Raw genomic sequence first — 17,019 nt, 5'->3', positions numbered from 1 at the left:
TTAGGAACGTTATAATAGGATCCATCCATGAAGGGCCTAGTTCGGCGCAACATACTTCTTCTACTTTAGGTTCTTCAATGCTTGGTCTGGGTAAGAAGTCGATCGGTAGTGGATGTGGGATGGATGTATCTGCCATTGAAGCAAAGCCTACTAGTTCATTTGTTCTGCTATTTTCTTCCTTGCCAATCTGCTCTATCCGCACTGCTTTGAACTTCATGATCTCTTTTCTGACTAACTCTTGGTACTTAGCCATCCTTTCATCATTTGCTTCATAGTCGCCTGAAATTTGGTTTACCACCAACTGTGAGTCACTGTAAACCATTAGTTCGGTGGCTTTCATATAGAGTGCTGATTTTAGTCCTGCCAGAAGCGCTTCATACTCCGCTTTGTTGTTTGATGCTAGGAAGCCAAGGTTGACTGCCTGTTCCACTACGAGGCCATCTGGTGAGATGAGGACTATGCCGAGTCCTGTTCCGTGCCTGTTGGATGCTCCATCCACAAAGAGCTTCCACATCTCTCCTCCGAAGAGCTTCCAGCAGGTAGAGGGATCGGATGATGCCTTGGGGTCCTGAGTGTTGCTAGTATTTTCTTCAAAGTCCACACTTACTGTTTGCCCCTTGCTATCTGATTGTACCAAGTCTTTATTTGTTGATGAGTCTTTGCTTGGTGCAGCATGGTTTGTTTCTCCCTCCTTTTGTTCATACTGGTCTGTCCTGGGATGTGGCTGGGTATCTTGTATTAGGGATTGCGCTATTCCGGCGCCACTTTCCATCCCTATTTCGATTGTACCCGTTAAGTTAACTGGGCAGACGTGATGACTTCCTAGTGTGAATTCTGTGACAAAGTCTGCCAAAGTTTGGGCTTTTATCGCGGTTCTGGGTTGAAACTTGATGTCAAACTGTCCCAACTCTACTGCCCATTTCAAGATTCGCCCAGAAAAGTTCGCCCTCTCAAACAAAACTTTTAATGGAAAAGCTGTGAGGACGATTATGGTGTAGGCGTGAAAGTAGTGCGACAACTTCCTTGAGGCCATCATCAAGGCTAGGGCCAGTTTTTCCAGTGGTAAGTACCTGATTTCTGCGCTCAGCAATGTCTTGCTGACATAAAAGATAGGCAGATGTTGGATTCCTTCCGCTCGGACCAACACTGCGCTAATTGCGTGCTGTGAGACTGCCAAGTACAAAAATAGTTCTTCTCCTGGTATTGGGGTCGCTAGCAGCGGTGGAGAAGACATGTATTCCTCCAAACTTTCTAAGGCGCGGTCGCATTCTTCATCCCACTCAAACTTGGTCTTTAATGCTTGAAAAAATGGTCGACATCTGTCTGACGACCAACTTATGAACCGGTTTAGCGCGGCTGCCATACCGGTGAGATGCTGTACTTATTTTACTGAGTTGGGTCTCTCTAGATCCTGGATTGATTTGATCTGAGAAGGGTCTGCTTCTATACCTCGATTGGTCACCAAGAAGCCTAGGAATTTGCTGGACCCTACGCCGAACGCACACTTGGATACATTAAGGCGCAACTTGTGCTTCTTTAGGATCTGAAACATCTCGCCTAGGTCCCTGAGATGGTCATTCTTATCCTTGTTCTTGACCACCATGTCGTCGATGTAGGCTTCCATTGTTCTGCCTAACAATGGTTCGAACATCTTGGTGAGTATCCGTTGGAATGTTGCCCCTGCATTCTTAAGGCCAAAGGGCATGGCCTTGTAACAATACAGTCCTCTTGGGGTCGTAAAGGATGTGACCTCTTGGTCTGGCTCATACATAGTGATGTGATGGTAACCTCTGTACGCATCAAGAATGCTAAAACGGTTGTGTCCTACTGTCAGATCTACCAGTTGGTCTATCCGTGGTAGAGGAAAACTGTCTTTTGGGTATGCCTTGTTGACTGTTTTGTAGTCCACACAGACACGCCATTTTCCATTCTTCTTTGGCACCACTACTGTGTTGGATATCCACTTGGGATAGTGTACCTCTCTGATAGCTCCTGTCTCTAGAAGGTTTCTCACTTCTTCCGTCACTATCTCGGCGTGGTGAAGTGCTGATTTGCGAATGCGCTGTATGATTGGTCTTGTAGTTGGGTGGATATTCAATTGGTGACAGATGAAGTTTGGGTCAATACCAGGCATGTCATATGGCGTCCAGGCAAACATTTCAATGTTTGAGGTCAAGAATTCCATGAGCTCTATTCTCTCGGTGCTAGACATAGATGAGCCAAGCAAAAAGAACTTTTCCAGGTCCTTTTCATCTATTCTTACCTGTACCAAGTCTTCCACTGCCTTCTGTTCAGCGGCTTTGCCAACATCCGTAAACAATTCATTGCTCTCGGGTTCTTCCACCATCTGAACAAACCCTTTGGCAGCTCGGCTGCCATTTACTGTGACAAAGCATTGCCTGGACATAATTTGGTCTCTATAGACCTCTTCAATTACTCTAGCTTAATTGAAGAACCGCATTACTTGATGGTAGGTTGACGCTACCGATAGCATGGCGTGTAGCCATGTCCTTCCCAAGATTATGTTGTAAGTGGAAGGGACTTTCAATACCCAAATTCCACTTGTTTCGTCATACTTCCTGCACTAACTGGGAGGATAATCTTGCCAACTGGCCACTCTGGCATTGAGTTGAATCCGATCAGGGGAGACACGGCAGGTGCCAAGTCTTTGTCCTCCAGTTTCAACTGTTTGAAAGTTTCGTAGTACATTATCTCACATGAGCTCCCTTGGTCGATCAAAATTTGCTTAACGTCGTAATCCTTGACGCGAAGAGTGACGACTAGTGCATCATTGTGAGGGCAATATATCCTTGCCAAATCTCTGTCTGAAAAAGTCATGACATTCGTGGTCTTTGTTCTCCCCTTTTTAATAGTGGGCTGCGCGCTTAATACCTCCCTTAAGTGCTCAGCCTTCTTTATCATTCCCCTGAGTTCACATACTCGCTCAGGCTTGAATACCCCATGTATTACGTTTATCATGCCTTGAGGTGGGGCGTCAATTGGTGTTTCGTCTGGATGATCATGGTTTTGGGGGCCTGGCTGCGTTCCTCCTTCTATGAACCGGTCCAGGTGACCAGCTACCACTAACTCCTCCAGATGCTGTCTCAACGGCGTGTAATTTTCAGTGCGGTGCCCCTTTTCCTTATGGAAGGTGCACCGAGATCTTTCGTCGTAGTCCTTCTGTGCCTCTCCCAATTTAGCTGGCCATTTGACGAAAGGTTCATCGCGTATCTCGCTGAGAATTCGGTAGATTGGTTTCTTGAATACCGTGGTAATGGTAGTGCAGACTCTCAACCATCTTTTATCTTGGTCTTCTCCGTTGTCTCGCCTGCCTCGCCCGTTCTTGCTTGGACGTTCTACCGCGTTGACTTTTACCGAAGTCTTTTTATTTGGTATTGTGGCTGTACCAAACTTTGTTTTAGCATGGGCGCCATCCTCTTTCACCCGAATGTATTGGTGTACCCTCTCCATTAAGGCTTCCATTGTGAGGGGGCGTCATGGTAATTGAGTCCCTCAGCCTATTTCCGACTGGAAGACTTCTTTTGTACTACACGATGGCGAGATTTGTGGGGCAATCTCCTATCTGGTTGAAGGTCTCCCAATAACAACTGTTGTAAGATCTCAACGTCTGCTTGTCGCCCATGTCGATGGAGAGTAGCTGATCGATCTCAACTGGCGTCTTGGTGTTCATTCTGAACCTTATCACGAACGCCTCCGCTAATTGTGCCTAAGAGGCTATGCTGCCTTCTGGTAGCCTTTTGAACCAGGTTAAACCTAGGTTGCCAAGGCTGGATGGGAATAGGATGCACATCAAAGCCTCGTTCCGCCGATACACTGCCATGACCTGGCGAAAGTGGCTTAGGTGCATGTAAGGGTCTGTCTTCTCCTTGTAAGTCATAAATTTAGGCTGGGTGAAGCCTGAAGGTAAGGGTGCATTCTCAATCACCGGAACGAAATGCGAGCTATGTAGCCTTGCTAATGCTTTATCTGTTGGTTCGTAGGCAAGGTGCAGTATTGGCATTCCAACCTTGACGCTTCTATGCATCCGAGGAGCCAACCGCTGAAAGGTTGAAACTCTGTGTGGGTCACGTGCCCTGGCATCCTCCGTCAGTCGTGCCCTTTCTTCAAGCACAGTTCGTAAGTCAAACGATTTAGGCAACTCCGTTTTCCTGGATGTCGTCTGGTGCTTATGTGAGGGCCAATAGGTGTTTCCCTCAGTGTAGGACCTTAATGCTCTCGTTCTCTCAGACCTGGAGTATCGAGTCCTGGAAGTCCTTGATTGAGTGTCGCCTGTTCTGAGGCTTCTACTCTCTGCTTGCGATGGCGTGGTATGCCTACCACGGTCTTCTAAGTGGCGAGGAGGCGTATTGTTTTTGCGACCCTCTCATGTCGCCACCCTTTTCCCTTTTATCTGGCGCTTCATCAATTCCATGTTCGCCGCCATCTTCCTGATTAACTCGTCCTGCTCCTTTACCCGATCCTCCAAAACTTGAGGGTCGATCCTCCGCCTCTGTCTATCAGGACTTGATGAGCGACTGGGGCTGTTACCCCACTTTCCCCTTGCATTTCTTCGAGGATTCTGTCGCTGGGGCTCCAGATCTGCCATGGGAGGGATGAAAGGCAAACCTTCGCGCCTCCCACCTCCCTCTGGGGTTTGCCCGTCAATGGCGGACTGCGGAAAATCTTCATTGTGCGCCATTGCGTCTAATCTAGCGAGGAAAACTTTGATCAAGAGGTTTTGTTCTTTCTGTGGTTCCCACAGACGGCGCCAATTGTACGAGCAAAAAATAATCTTCTCGTATAATCCTGTTGATCAAGTCTGTGCTCTTCCAAACGTCGCCACTTTACTCCCTGAAAACACAAACGTAAGCTAGCCGACAAGTGTATGCCAGATACCTCTCCGATGCCTAAGTCAGCAAAATAGACAAATAGACAAAAGCTCTGTGTATTCGGGAATCAAAGTTGTGTTACCTCTCTATAGGTGATGGTATGAGCTTTTATAGGTTCCGAGTGGCACAATCCTAGTAAGACTCTTATTCCTCTATGCAGAGTCCTCCTAGGAATCATTCTCCTGAAAGATAATGCCTATCCTTCAACACCTTCCTCACTGCTTAAACAAAGTGAGATGGCCCTAGCTCAGCAACCGAGCTAGTATTGTCATGACACAGCAACAATGTAACCGAGCTATTTATCCCGGCGCTTTATGCGTAACATGTACCTCGGCTTTGCTTGTAGACCGTGCTAACAATAACGCACTTCGACCGAGCTACTCAACAGCAAGGTCCTAAATAGAGGCCAAAAATACCTTGGCTCACGATGGTTTGACCCGGCTAACCGTCACCGCGCTGACCGTGGCGACCGATCTAACCACTAAGCCCCATTGGACTGGGCTATCTACAAGGCTTCTTTTGACCGGACTAATTTACAAGGCCCTTTTTACTCAGCCCTTCTTACTATGGCCCACAAAATGGCTCATTACCTAACTCGGCCCAATTTCCATAGAAAATTACTCTCTCACCAAATAAGAATTGGAATATGGATTATAAGGTAGAGAAAATTAAATATGTTTTTATTATAAAAAAAATTTAAAATATAAATACAAAATATTTTAAATTACATTTAATATTTTAACCAAATTATTGGAAATTTTTTTAAGAAAATCAAAATAATGGAAAGAAAATAGAATTTCAAAATCATATGTTTTGATATGAATTGAAATAAGATTGGAAATTGGTTTCTATAAAAGCCAAAGTTCTAAAATTGATTAAAAATTATTTGGGATTGAAGATTTAGATTTGAACAAAATGGAGCTTGAACTTGGCTTTTGAATTAAATGGTACTGCAAAGTTTACCAAAAGGATATTTAATGATTTAGGCAAAGTGAATTAATTTTAATAATTTATAGTGTTAACCATTAAAATTAATAATTTTTTGATAAATTACATATACATTTCTTAAGATTTATTTAAAATACAATTTACCCCTATAATTTTGGAAATTACATTATGTCCCTTAAAATTTCTAATTGCATAGTAAATAGCCCATTTTATCAATAATCAAGTCAATTAATAGTTTTTGATGATATCAAAATTTTATTTTATTAATAATTCAAGTAATTTTATCATTGTGTAGGAGAATAGTTAGAAATTTTTTTAAAAAAATTAATTCTGTTAAATAAAAAACTAAAAAATTCTGATTGGAAAATATTTATAATTTTTCAAACTATAGGAAAAAAATTATATTTTAAACAAATCTCGAGAGGCATATTTATAATTTTTTTAGGATAGCTTGAAGCGAAATTCTATTTACACACTATATAAACTCTCAGTACACAACAACAATGGTGTTAACGTATAAAATTTTGAACAAAAATTAAATATTTAGATATAAATTTATAAACATAAAACAATTATTCAAATATAAATAATTAAAGAAAATGTAACAATTTATGTTTGTTCATAATTTTAAATCTAAACATTTAATATTTAATTAAAAATTTATATCTGAACACATTTATAATATGTAGAGTTTGCATCACGTACAAATAGAATTTCCTGGTTTGAACTGACAGGGTGTAGTTTACCATAAAAATGTACAAAGGCATTAATAATTTGGAACAAAATGAAATAATTTAATAGTTTTGGGGAATTAATTATTAATATTGATAGTTCATAGGCCAAAATAACAAGCGTGACAATTTGAGGGGGGAATTTGTAATTTTCCCGATAAGAAAAAACTTTGTAATCGATCCCAATCGCGGAGAGAGTTACGTCACTTTCGTCATCGTCCCCGAGAGACCTTGCCGAAAAGCCCTAAACGCAGTTGTTTTGAAGGCAAAATCAATCTGTTGTTTATCAAATCAAATAGTTTGAGACTTTCCAATCTAATTTACTCCAATGTCGTCGACAAAGAGAAATTACAAAGAGAAGGTTATTCGTCGCAAGTATGTCCTTTTTGTTTCTCTTTAACTACTAGTATTTATTTTGGCTTGAATTGGTTCTTTGTAAGTCCTGAATTTCGTTTTTTGAGATTTGAGGGTTTTAAATGGTGTTTTTGTTCAAATTTTGATGAAATTGATTGGTGAATTGCTGTGAAAAACGAGAGAGAGAGAGAGAGAGAGAGAGAGAGAGTAATTGGAAATTAATATGGTATATGGTGTGTTGTGCAGAGAGGAAAAGGTAGAAGAACCGGAATTACCGAAATATAGAGACAGAGCAAAGGAACGTAGAGAAGATCAGAACCCAGATTATGAAGCTACTGACTTGGGCTCTTTCCATGCTGTGGCTCCTCCTGGGACTGTGGATCTCCGGTAACACACCCATTCCTAATTAATTGCTCCTTTTTTTCTTTTTTTCTTTTTTTTGTTGTTTTTTGGGTTGAATGTTAGATATAATTAACTGCATATCCTAATCACTCTTGTGTTAATATTTGTAGTGCTGCTGATGCCCACAAGCTATCCATTGAGAAGAGCAAGTATCTTGGAGGTGTGTTCTCATAACCATTTTTTTGGGAGAAAAACTATCATTGCTTTGTTTCTTTGAAGTGAATGTTACCATATTTACACTTGTTTATTTTCATATTAAAAATTAGATTTTTTTTGTTTTGATGTGTGCGCGTGTGTGCAAAAGAGAGGTAAAAGGCAGGAAAAGCTGAATTTTATGTAAAAGTACTCAGTCTTCGTTCTTTCAATTGATAATCCTAAAATGTTTGTTGGGCTGTGAGTTCCTTATTGCTTCAGCATGTTTGTGATCCCCTAAGAAGGGTTAAAGCACAGAAAAAGGAAAGACCAATTTAGTAACAATGTTTTTATCCACAATCTAAAATATTTGCTTAGAAATATTTGCCATTTATTGCCTTCCAGTCCTTTACATATCAGATGGCCAAAGCAAGGGAAATAAAATGGTCTCGTGACCAACTCATGCAAAAACAAGCCTGCAACTACTTACTCTAATGCTCTGTTTGTAGGGATTTGGAAAGGGTAGGTGAAAATTGAAATGTAGTTATATTTTATTCACAGTTCACCTACTTTTTTCCTTTTCCTTTTCAAATCCTTACTCAAATCCATGATACAAACACAACGTAAAGGAACAACCTGCTTGCACCTATCAAAATACCTAGCCGTGGTAGTCTGTTTAACTAACTCTATTGTTTTAGTGTACTATTTCCTGCTTGGTCGATTCCTAAGGGTCCTGTTAATGTAAGGTTCAACCCTCAAAGTCTGTTCACTGAAACCGTGGGATGCCAAATCAATTTTTATTCTTCTATTATTTATATCATTTGATATGCTGATATGTGACTGAGATTTGTTTTTAGCTGCCTTTTTTCTCTTTTAAATCTTTTTTCTTTTTCTTTTTTGGCTTAATCAATGTAATTTAGGTGATGTGGAACACACCCATTTGGTTAAGGGCTTGGATTATGCTTTGCTTCACAAAGTTAGGAGTGAGATTGACAAGAAACCTGATGCTGAAGATGATGCTGATGGAAAGTCTAGGTATTTGAGTTAATAGTTTTATGCTTGTAAGATGTATTTATTTGCTTTTCTTTTTTCTTTTTCATATTTTGTTTGTTTTTGTTTAAAAACTTTGTTAGAAATAGTTGTTTCTTGCAGATATCTAGTAGATTTGTTTTAAGAATTTTGTGAAGTACTTTTTAATGTTAAATAGTTTTTCAAACTGGTAGTTGAAATAGCTTTAAATAACAAGGTATTGCTTTCAGGTGAATACACTTGTTGGGAAAAGAATAATAAATAAATTTTATTGACTCTCTCTCTCTCTCAACTTAATGACAGACCAACCATGGAAGACCAACCATTGTCATTTCGCACAGCAACTGCCAAGGTAATTGACTTCTTAGGAATGTCTTTTTTTTCTTTTTTTTATAAGCAAAATTCTATTTTAATGTTGCCTTCAAGAACCTGTCAAATCAAGTAGTTTTGGCTATTTTGAGGCTACACACACAGGGGTACATATGCCTATACGTAATTTTTTTTTAATAACAAGAAAAAGGTGTTGTGGTGATTATTCTTATTTTTCTGTTGCAGTCTGTGTATCAATCGATAGTGAAGCCTCAAACTGTGATAAAGTCAAATGAGATGTTTCTCCCAGGTCGCATGGCTTTTATTTTCAACATGGTAGGGTATTTACCTTCCTATGGTCTTATAGTTAATAGTTTTCTTCTGTGTAGCCCATTTCAATATTGATCGTTACTAATCTGAGCCCTTTTAGAAAATGTGAAATTAATTAAGCTGGAGATGAAATCAGGTAATTATTCTTTTTTGGATCAACAAATCAGGCTATTATTCTGTTTCAATAATTGTTTGAATTGTCTGTAGCTGTACAGCTTTGAGCAGGAAAACAGATGTTTTGTGCTTTTGTCACATTGACATTGATTTGGTCATGTTACACCACTTCCCAATAAAACCGAGTAGACATTTTTGGGTGGGTACATTGTCAGAATCATAAGAACTGAACCATTTTTTGGCCTGACTGAGCTGAATGTAGGTCCATAAAAGTGTTTAGTTGTTTGTATTTTGTAGAGGCCATGTGGTCTTTAGGCCATGTGCTTCTTTTTATTGTTCTTGGTGTAGTTTGTAATTATTATCAAGTATGGGTAGGGAAGTCAAAAATTTTGGGGTACATTTGGACAATCTAACCCTTATTCAGGCCTGGTTTGGGAACATGTTTTTAGATTAACTTTTTGACTTTTTGACTAAAATATGATGTAAAAAAAAATAGTATATTTGGGATGACTTTTTTATTTTTTACGAAAAGATGTGCAAAAAATAGCGAGAAAATGGAATTTTTGACTTTTTGGTATAGGTTATTGGCTTTTTTGTTTTTTTAGTAACTTTTTGACTTTTTAGTTAAAAAAGCCACTTGCCTAACGAGGCCCATTCTGTTTAAAATCTCTATAACTACATTTATTAGGTCTTAGTTTAATGTGGACACCCTGGGTATGGTTCAAAGCTTAAAAGTTAAATGCGTGTTTCATTTGTTTTAATTAACTTTGGAGCTAATCGTTAGATAGATTGGCACCCCTGTTATGCACTGGCATGCATTGTGCATGAAACTCTTGCATCCTCAATTAGCTAGTTGTGAGCCAATATGCCTTTGCAATTGTTATAGATGGTATAGCAAAATAAACTTGAATTTCTTTGGGTGATTGTGGGATTGGTAACTCTCTAGTAATACTATGCCAACATGGACATGCATTTAAAGTGCCTTAGGCTGGAGCAGAAGTTGAAGGCCCCCAAAAACTTCCGGAATGGTTTGTCCACAGGTTCAATGAGCACATTGTTTCAGATTATACCTAATCAATGTTCACTCATGGATATACTTGTTTTTTAATACATTGCAAAATTTACAATCAACAATCATTTTCTTTGTTATGGATTCAGTTTTGTGACCCTCATTCTAATTATCATACAGTGATGGTAATGCAGGGAACATGTAGAAGCACAATTCACGCAACAAGATTAAGTTGAAATTCATCTATTATTCTTTTGATTCTTAGAATACCCAAAATATGTTTCACACAAAATAAAGAAATTCTTTCTCTTATATTTCATAATAATCCAAGATACTTAATAGCCCTAAGACTTACAACTTTATTTATAATAAAAGAAATCCATATTCAAACAGAAAACAACAAATTAGGCTAATTCTTTGCTAATTATGAAATTAATGAAGAAAAACATAAAATTACCAAAAATAGAAATATTTAGTTATGTTCAAATTTGGATACTTAGAAACATGCCAAAACAAACAGCATGTAAAATAAAAATTTCTAAATAAAGTATTAAACTTATAGCCAAAACAAAATTTTAAAAAATGTGTCACGTCACGCTAATGACAACCCAATGGGCTGTCAAAAAGTTAGAATTTCAAGCTATTTTTTACACATCCCAAAGTCCTTTCACATATTTCTCTATGCTTTTCACACATTTTAATGTACTTTTTTTTGCACATCTATCAAGACTAATGACAGTCCTATGGGTGGTCACTGGGATTTTCCTTAAAAAATAGCAAAAATGCAAGATTTGAAGACTAAACTACGGTCATTAGGATTTTCCTTAAAAATAGTGAAAATGCGAGATTAGAAGCCTAGTTAGATTGGACACCCAAACTTGGGGTTAATGAGATGCACCACTCCTCATCACTGGACGAAAAACAAGAGCCTTGGCTTCACCAAGAGTTGAACTTGAGACCTAGAAGTTATAACTCCCAAGTCTTACCATCATATTCATGAGTTATGGACTGTACTCTAATTATCATACAGTTTGGACTTTAGGCTGGTAGGTGTCAGTTGTGACTCATGAGGTTGAGCCTGGGGCTAGTATAGATGATTTGGTTTTTCAGAAAGCCAGTAATCTATAAGATGAAGGTGTTATGCTATATGCATATCAAATTTGCTCAGTACTATCTGGTAGTTGCTATGATTTTTCATTTTATTTATTTATTTATGACTATGATTTTGTGCATCTACACTATTGGGGAAAAAGTGCCGGACTCTGAAACAGCAAACACACCTTTTTGAGCAAAATTTTCAATCTAAATTATCTTTCATGTATGGTAGGAGGGTGGATTTTCCCATGATATTCCAACCACTCTGCATAGAAGCAAAGCTGACTGCCCGGTCCCAGAGGTTTGTATTTTATTTCCTCTTTATTGCAAATTTTCTTAGGTGTTATTCCAGTTATTTAATTTTCATCTTTACGTATATTGCAGGAAATGGTTACTGTCAGTGTTGACGGTTCTGTGCTAGATCGAATTGCTAAAATTATGTCATATCTTCGCCTTGGATCATCTGGGAAGGTTCTCAAGAAAAAGAAGAAAGAAAGAGAAGTGAAAGGTATGCTATACTGTTTTTTGAAAAAAAACTTGTTGGCCACTGTCACTTTGGTTTGTATTTTTGCATGATATTCCAAGTAACTATTTAATTCCAAATCCATGAGACTTTTCAGAGCATATTCAGCACATCTGTGCTTTAGAACATGATGAAAACGTTAACTCTGGTCTAATGGGTAAATGGGAACATAGCCACCCTGATTAGCATGAATATAATTGCTCTTAACAAACTGGTATGTATTCAAAATTCTTCTCAGAAAGGAAATTCTGCAGTGATTTAATTAATTCTTATCAGGGGTAAGTTTCTAGAGAATTCATGTGACCATTCATGCAATGCATGCATGGATTATAATGCTATGGTGTCAGCCATTTGGTATCAGATTGGTTAGTTTCAATTTCCTAGGGAGGGTGAGAGGTTTCTACTTTTTCGGATTTCCACACTTGCTGTCTTATTTTGTTTTCTGTATATGTGCATTTCTGTGTGGTGGTTATTTGATTCTGTTTTGTAATGAATGCAGTATCCTTTTTCCCCCCCTCCAATAATGTTAAAAACACTAACTAATGTACCGGCAAACGTAACTAATGTACCAACTAGACACAATGTTAAGTGAGTCCTAGGTCAAGTGGTGGATCGCACATGTATGTCTTGTGTCTTAGTTGATATGTTTGTTGGTACACTAGTTAGTGTTTTTAGCATTACTTTTTCTTTTTTCTTGACCTCTGTAATTTCCATCTGCATGTAACACATTGTCAAATCAACAGGAAGGATAGCAATTATTGGCAATGAATATGTTGAAGATGAGAGGGTGTCAAAGCCTGATGGTGAAATTTTAAAGAATAGAACTTACAGAGAAAACCTACCTCCACCTCCCCCACCTCCGAAGCAGGGACATCCTGATTCAAAAGAGAACCAAGGCCCTGAAGTTTCCAGAGCTGAAGATGACGACATTTTTGTGGGGGATGGCGTTGATTATGCTATTCCCAGTAAAGATATGAGCCAAAGCCCTATTTCAGAAGACATGGAAGAATCTCCTCGAAATAAGGAAAGAAATTCCTTTTTCAACGAACCTGCTTATGGTCCAGTCCCACCCACTGAGCCTTCCCTTGATTGGCAACAAATGGTGAGTTGATTTTAAGCGGTCTTTCTGAATATAATATTGCTTTTGAAGGCAACAACTGCTTGTCTCCTTGAACTGCATGGCACAGTTTAGAATTCAAAAAGCTGAAGAAATAATAAAAGCTACTCAAGTCCTACATGAGCTACCCCTACTAATTTGTCTTATTTTTTCTTTTAACTTTCCTATTTTTGACTTTTTATTTTTTGTTGTTCAGAATGGATATGATTCCATGCCAGGAGCGGCCTTAGCTGGTGATTATCAGGGAGAATGGCAGGAGTATCAATATGCCGAGCAACTGGCTTATTCTGAGCAATACCTCCAGCAGAACATTGAGACTTATGATGTGCAAGCAGGTTTAGACATTCAGCTGGATCCACGCTTCATGACTCAAGAAGAGAAGGATCGAGGTTTAGGGTCAGTCTTCAAGCGCGATGATCAGAGGCTTCAGCAACTGAGAGAGAAAGATTCCAGGGAGAAGGATCCCAATTTCATTTCTGAGAGTTATTCTGAATGCTATCCTGGTTATCAAGAGTACAATCGTGAGATTGTGGACAGCGACGATGAAGATGATTTATCAAAAATGGATATGGGTGGACGGGTAGGTGATCTGTTTATCTTAAATAAATATTAGCTATATATATTGATGCTTTTGTCAATATATTTACTTTGTTTTTTCTTTTAAAAAAAAGAAAAAAGTAGTCGCTTCCAACGACTTAAATATTTGGTCGTGCTGCATGGGACAATAACATTTTGTTTTCAACTTTTATGAAAATCATTGAAATGGTCATTGCACAGAGGTCATTGATATGGTTGAAGTAAAATATTTGGTGCTAATGGAAATGAAATACTCTTTACAGGCAAAGGGTCGTCTTCATCGGTGGGACTTTGAGACTGAAGAGGAATGGGCAAAATACAATGAGCAGAAGGAAGCAATGCCAAAGGCTGCGTTCCAATTTGGTGTGAAGATGCAAGATGGTCGAAAGACGCGAAAACAAAATAAAGACCAGAAGCTTACTAATGAGCTGCACAAGATTAACAAGTTACTCACCAGAAAGAAGATGGAGAAGGAGAGAGGAGAGATGAATGATGATGGTGGGTCCTATGATGATGAATCACATCCTGGGAAAAAGCTTCGACTATGAAGCTTGGAATTTTGGCATGACACTTTTATTTGTATCAAACTATTTATTTTGTATTTGAAATTTGGTGGTGTGTTAAAATCTCGATGCACAAACAAAACATGTCTTTCATTTTCCCCAGTGAGTTACTGTTAACTTTAGGAATGTGAAGGCCTTTTGGAAAATTTTAGATGTCCAAGGCACAGGAACTTGAAGGGCAATGTGTTGCTATTTCTGTGGAAGGATTTCTTCATCATTTGTGTTGTTTGGATATAAATTTCTGAACAAAAATTGAATGTTCGGATATAAATTTAGGAACACAGTAACTATTCGGACATTTAATTTTTGTTTGAAAGCTTATATTTATATCCGAACGACATAATAGTGTGTATTGATATTTTGTGTAGTGTTGAAATAGAATTACTAATAAACTATATGCCATGACATGTACAAAAGCCAGCTAGTGCCTTTAACAAAGTAGTTGTGTAGCATTCACTTTGTGAGAGGCTATGGGTTTAATTTTTGGCAGTGGCTTCTCTCAGGTCCACCATCTGGACTGGAGGGTCCAATCCGGTCTATTGGGTCTATTTTTGAGTCCCTATTCGATAATCAGGATTGTTCATATTTTAGGGTTTGTTGGGTACATTATTCTTATTAAAAATTACGTCGATCGGATAAAGGATATTATGTATTCGGATTATTTTTTTATGAACCGTTAATTTTCTAATTGTCTTTTTTTTTAAAGACAAAAGTGAACTGAATACATAGTACTTGTTATCCGATTGATGTAATTTTTTACAGGAATAATGTACTCGACAAACTCTAAAATCTGAACGATTCATATTATCGAAAAGAGGCCCAAACATGGGCCCAATGGGTTGAGCTGGACCGAATTATCCCAGATTTAAACTGGATACCGTCCAGGCTGGAGAAAGAATTTTGTATCCTTTGCGGTGGTTGCTGAGCTTGGAGACCATTATTGTTTAGAATTTAGTTATCTAATTTAATGTAAATATTTTTTATATTTGTAATTATTTTTCTATCATAATCTGATGGGAAAATGTTTGAGACTTTTAAAAAACTCACACAATTTAATTCAAAATGATGTGATATGATATGTGTATATTTTTAATTTATTAAACGCTCAATCACAACTTTACTGCCAATCATTTATTTATTTATTTATTTGGAGTATGGATTTAGATAGGATTTTAAAAAGGGAAAGGGTAAAAGTGTAAAAGATGTGTGAAATATAATTATATTTAATTTACATTTCGGTGGTGCTACATGCATCAATTAGTGTACTAAGACCATCTCAAGCGTTTGCTCAGATTCATCACCAAATTTAAATTTGGTGAAAAAGTACTGTTTTTAGCTCTCCAATGATTTCAACAAAACGATATCAAATTGAGAATAACCCAAATCTTGCACCAAACTGAGGAGCTAGCCTAGCTTTCACTAGATCACTGTGTGTGACCGTTGGGTGTAGGGCCACCAATCGTCCGGCTAGTTGTCTCCCTAGTCGTCCAGATTACACAGAAAATGATCAGCAGCAGCAATGGTTGTTCTCCAATTCCTTTTCACACAACAAGTCTCTCTAACCTCTTCTTCTACCTTTTCTTCCTTTTTTTCTTATATATATATATATATATATATAATCATATGTGTACATGTGTGGTATGTGAATATTCACATACACACGCATAAATCTTCCTGGGTTTGCTTGAACTACACTCATCTTTGAATCAAACCCGCGACCCATTTGTTTGATTTGTAATTGATAGAGGTTTATGGATACCCATCTCATTCTCTGCCTTCCTCGTCCTCTACATCTCTTTCATTTTCGTTTGGGAATTTGGTGAAAAAGGTTAGAGACTTCTTCGGATTTGCGGTTTCTACGATTATTGGAAATATGTTCTCTGCCATCTTCACCTTCTTCTTTGCATTAGGTGCGTTTATCTTTCTTCAATTCTTTCAAGTTGTTCATAAATTTTGTATTTTTGTTTATCAAATTGCAGTCAATTATTCCAATGTCTTTGTTCCTTGACCTCGGTTTGCAAAATATTGTAGTTACGCTGTGTTCTTTGGGTCAATCATTAACCTTACCATCATGTTTGTGGAATTTAAGTTGGGGTTTTATAATCCCAAAAGACAGTGGTTTCAAGCGACAAATTGGGGAAACAGGGGGGGAAAAAAATTCATTTTTCATGTCCGGTCGACCGGCCGTCCCCCCGGACATCCATTATGTTTTAATGAAAGCTACAGTGCACCTGTTGGAGTTACTGGTATCAGATTAAGGAACTAGTCCTTTTTTTACTCAGATTTGATAAAAAAAAATAGTGAACCGTTGGAGATGCTTTAACTAGTGTACCAACACTAGTTATGACATTATTATTAACCACACTCATTAATCATATTACAAATACCAAAAACCTTAAATAATAATTATTGACCCTGTTATTTAGGAAGGCAACCCAAGATGGGGGGTGAATTGGGTAATTAAAAATTTGGTCCAAAAATGAAGTTGCACAGATTAAGTATTTATTGGAAGATGACAATAAATGAATGGACAGAAAATAAAAGGAAAGGAAAGAATAACTTGACACAAGGATTTATAGTGGTTTGGCTCACCGGCCTACGTCCACTCCTCAAAACACCTTCTTGAGAATTTCTTCACTATAAATAGATGCACCACCAAGCTCTACTTAGCTTGTGGATTTTTACAAGGACTTACTTCAACCTGTTGAGATCTTCCCAACTAAATGCCTCACTTTACAAGTGTGTCACTCAGAAAATAAGGAATAAGAATAAGAGGCATAACTTTCCTCTTTTACAAATGTTCTCTCACAAAAGATGGATATGAAAATGTAAGCTCTCAAGTAATTTAAGAGTCACTCAGATATGAAAATGAAAGTACAAAATGGAGTATATTAAAAG

At 37.9% G+C, this 17,019-nt stretch overlaps 1 protein-coding gene across 1 annotated transcript; it reads left to right on the top strand.

The window, feature by feature from the left end:
• Positions 1-6,642: 6,642 nt before the first annotated feature.
• Positions 6,643-14,267, top strand: SMU2 (RED family protein). The gene is made up of 11 exons (XM_028214185.2): positions 6,643-6,943; positions 7,169-7,309; positions 7,435-7,484; positions 8,377-8,491; positions 8,789-8,837; positions 9,041-9,130; positions 11,575-11,643; positions 11,727-11,850; positions 12,609-12,967; positions 13,179-13,562; positions 13,822-14,267. The coding sequence occupies exons 1-11, from the start codon at positions 6,897-6,899 to the stop codon at positions 14,104-14,106; spliced, it is 1,713 nt and encodes a 570-aa protein (XP_028069986.1). The 5' UTR covers positions 6,643-6,896; the 3' UTR covers positions 14,107-14,267.
• Positions 14,268-17,019: the final 2,752 nt, after the last annotated feature.

This window comes from Camellia sinensis, chromosome 4, assembly GCF_055761805.1.
Source record: "Camellia sinensis isolate YWXY chromosome 4, ASM5576180v1, whole genome shotgun sequence".
NCBI classification, from domain to species: Eukaryota; Viridiplantae; Streptophyta; class Magnoliopsida; order Ericales; family Theaceae; genus Camellia; species Camellia sinensis.
The sequence above is the reverse complement of the archived record's forward strand: the minus strand, read 5'-3'. Positions and strand labels throughout refer to the sequence as shown.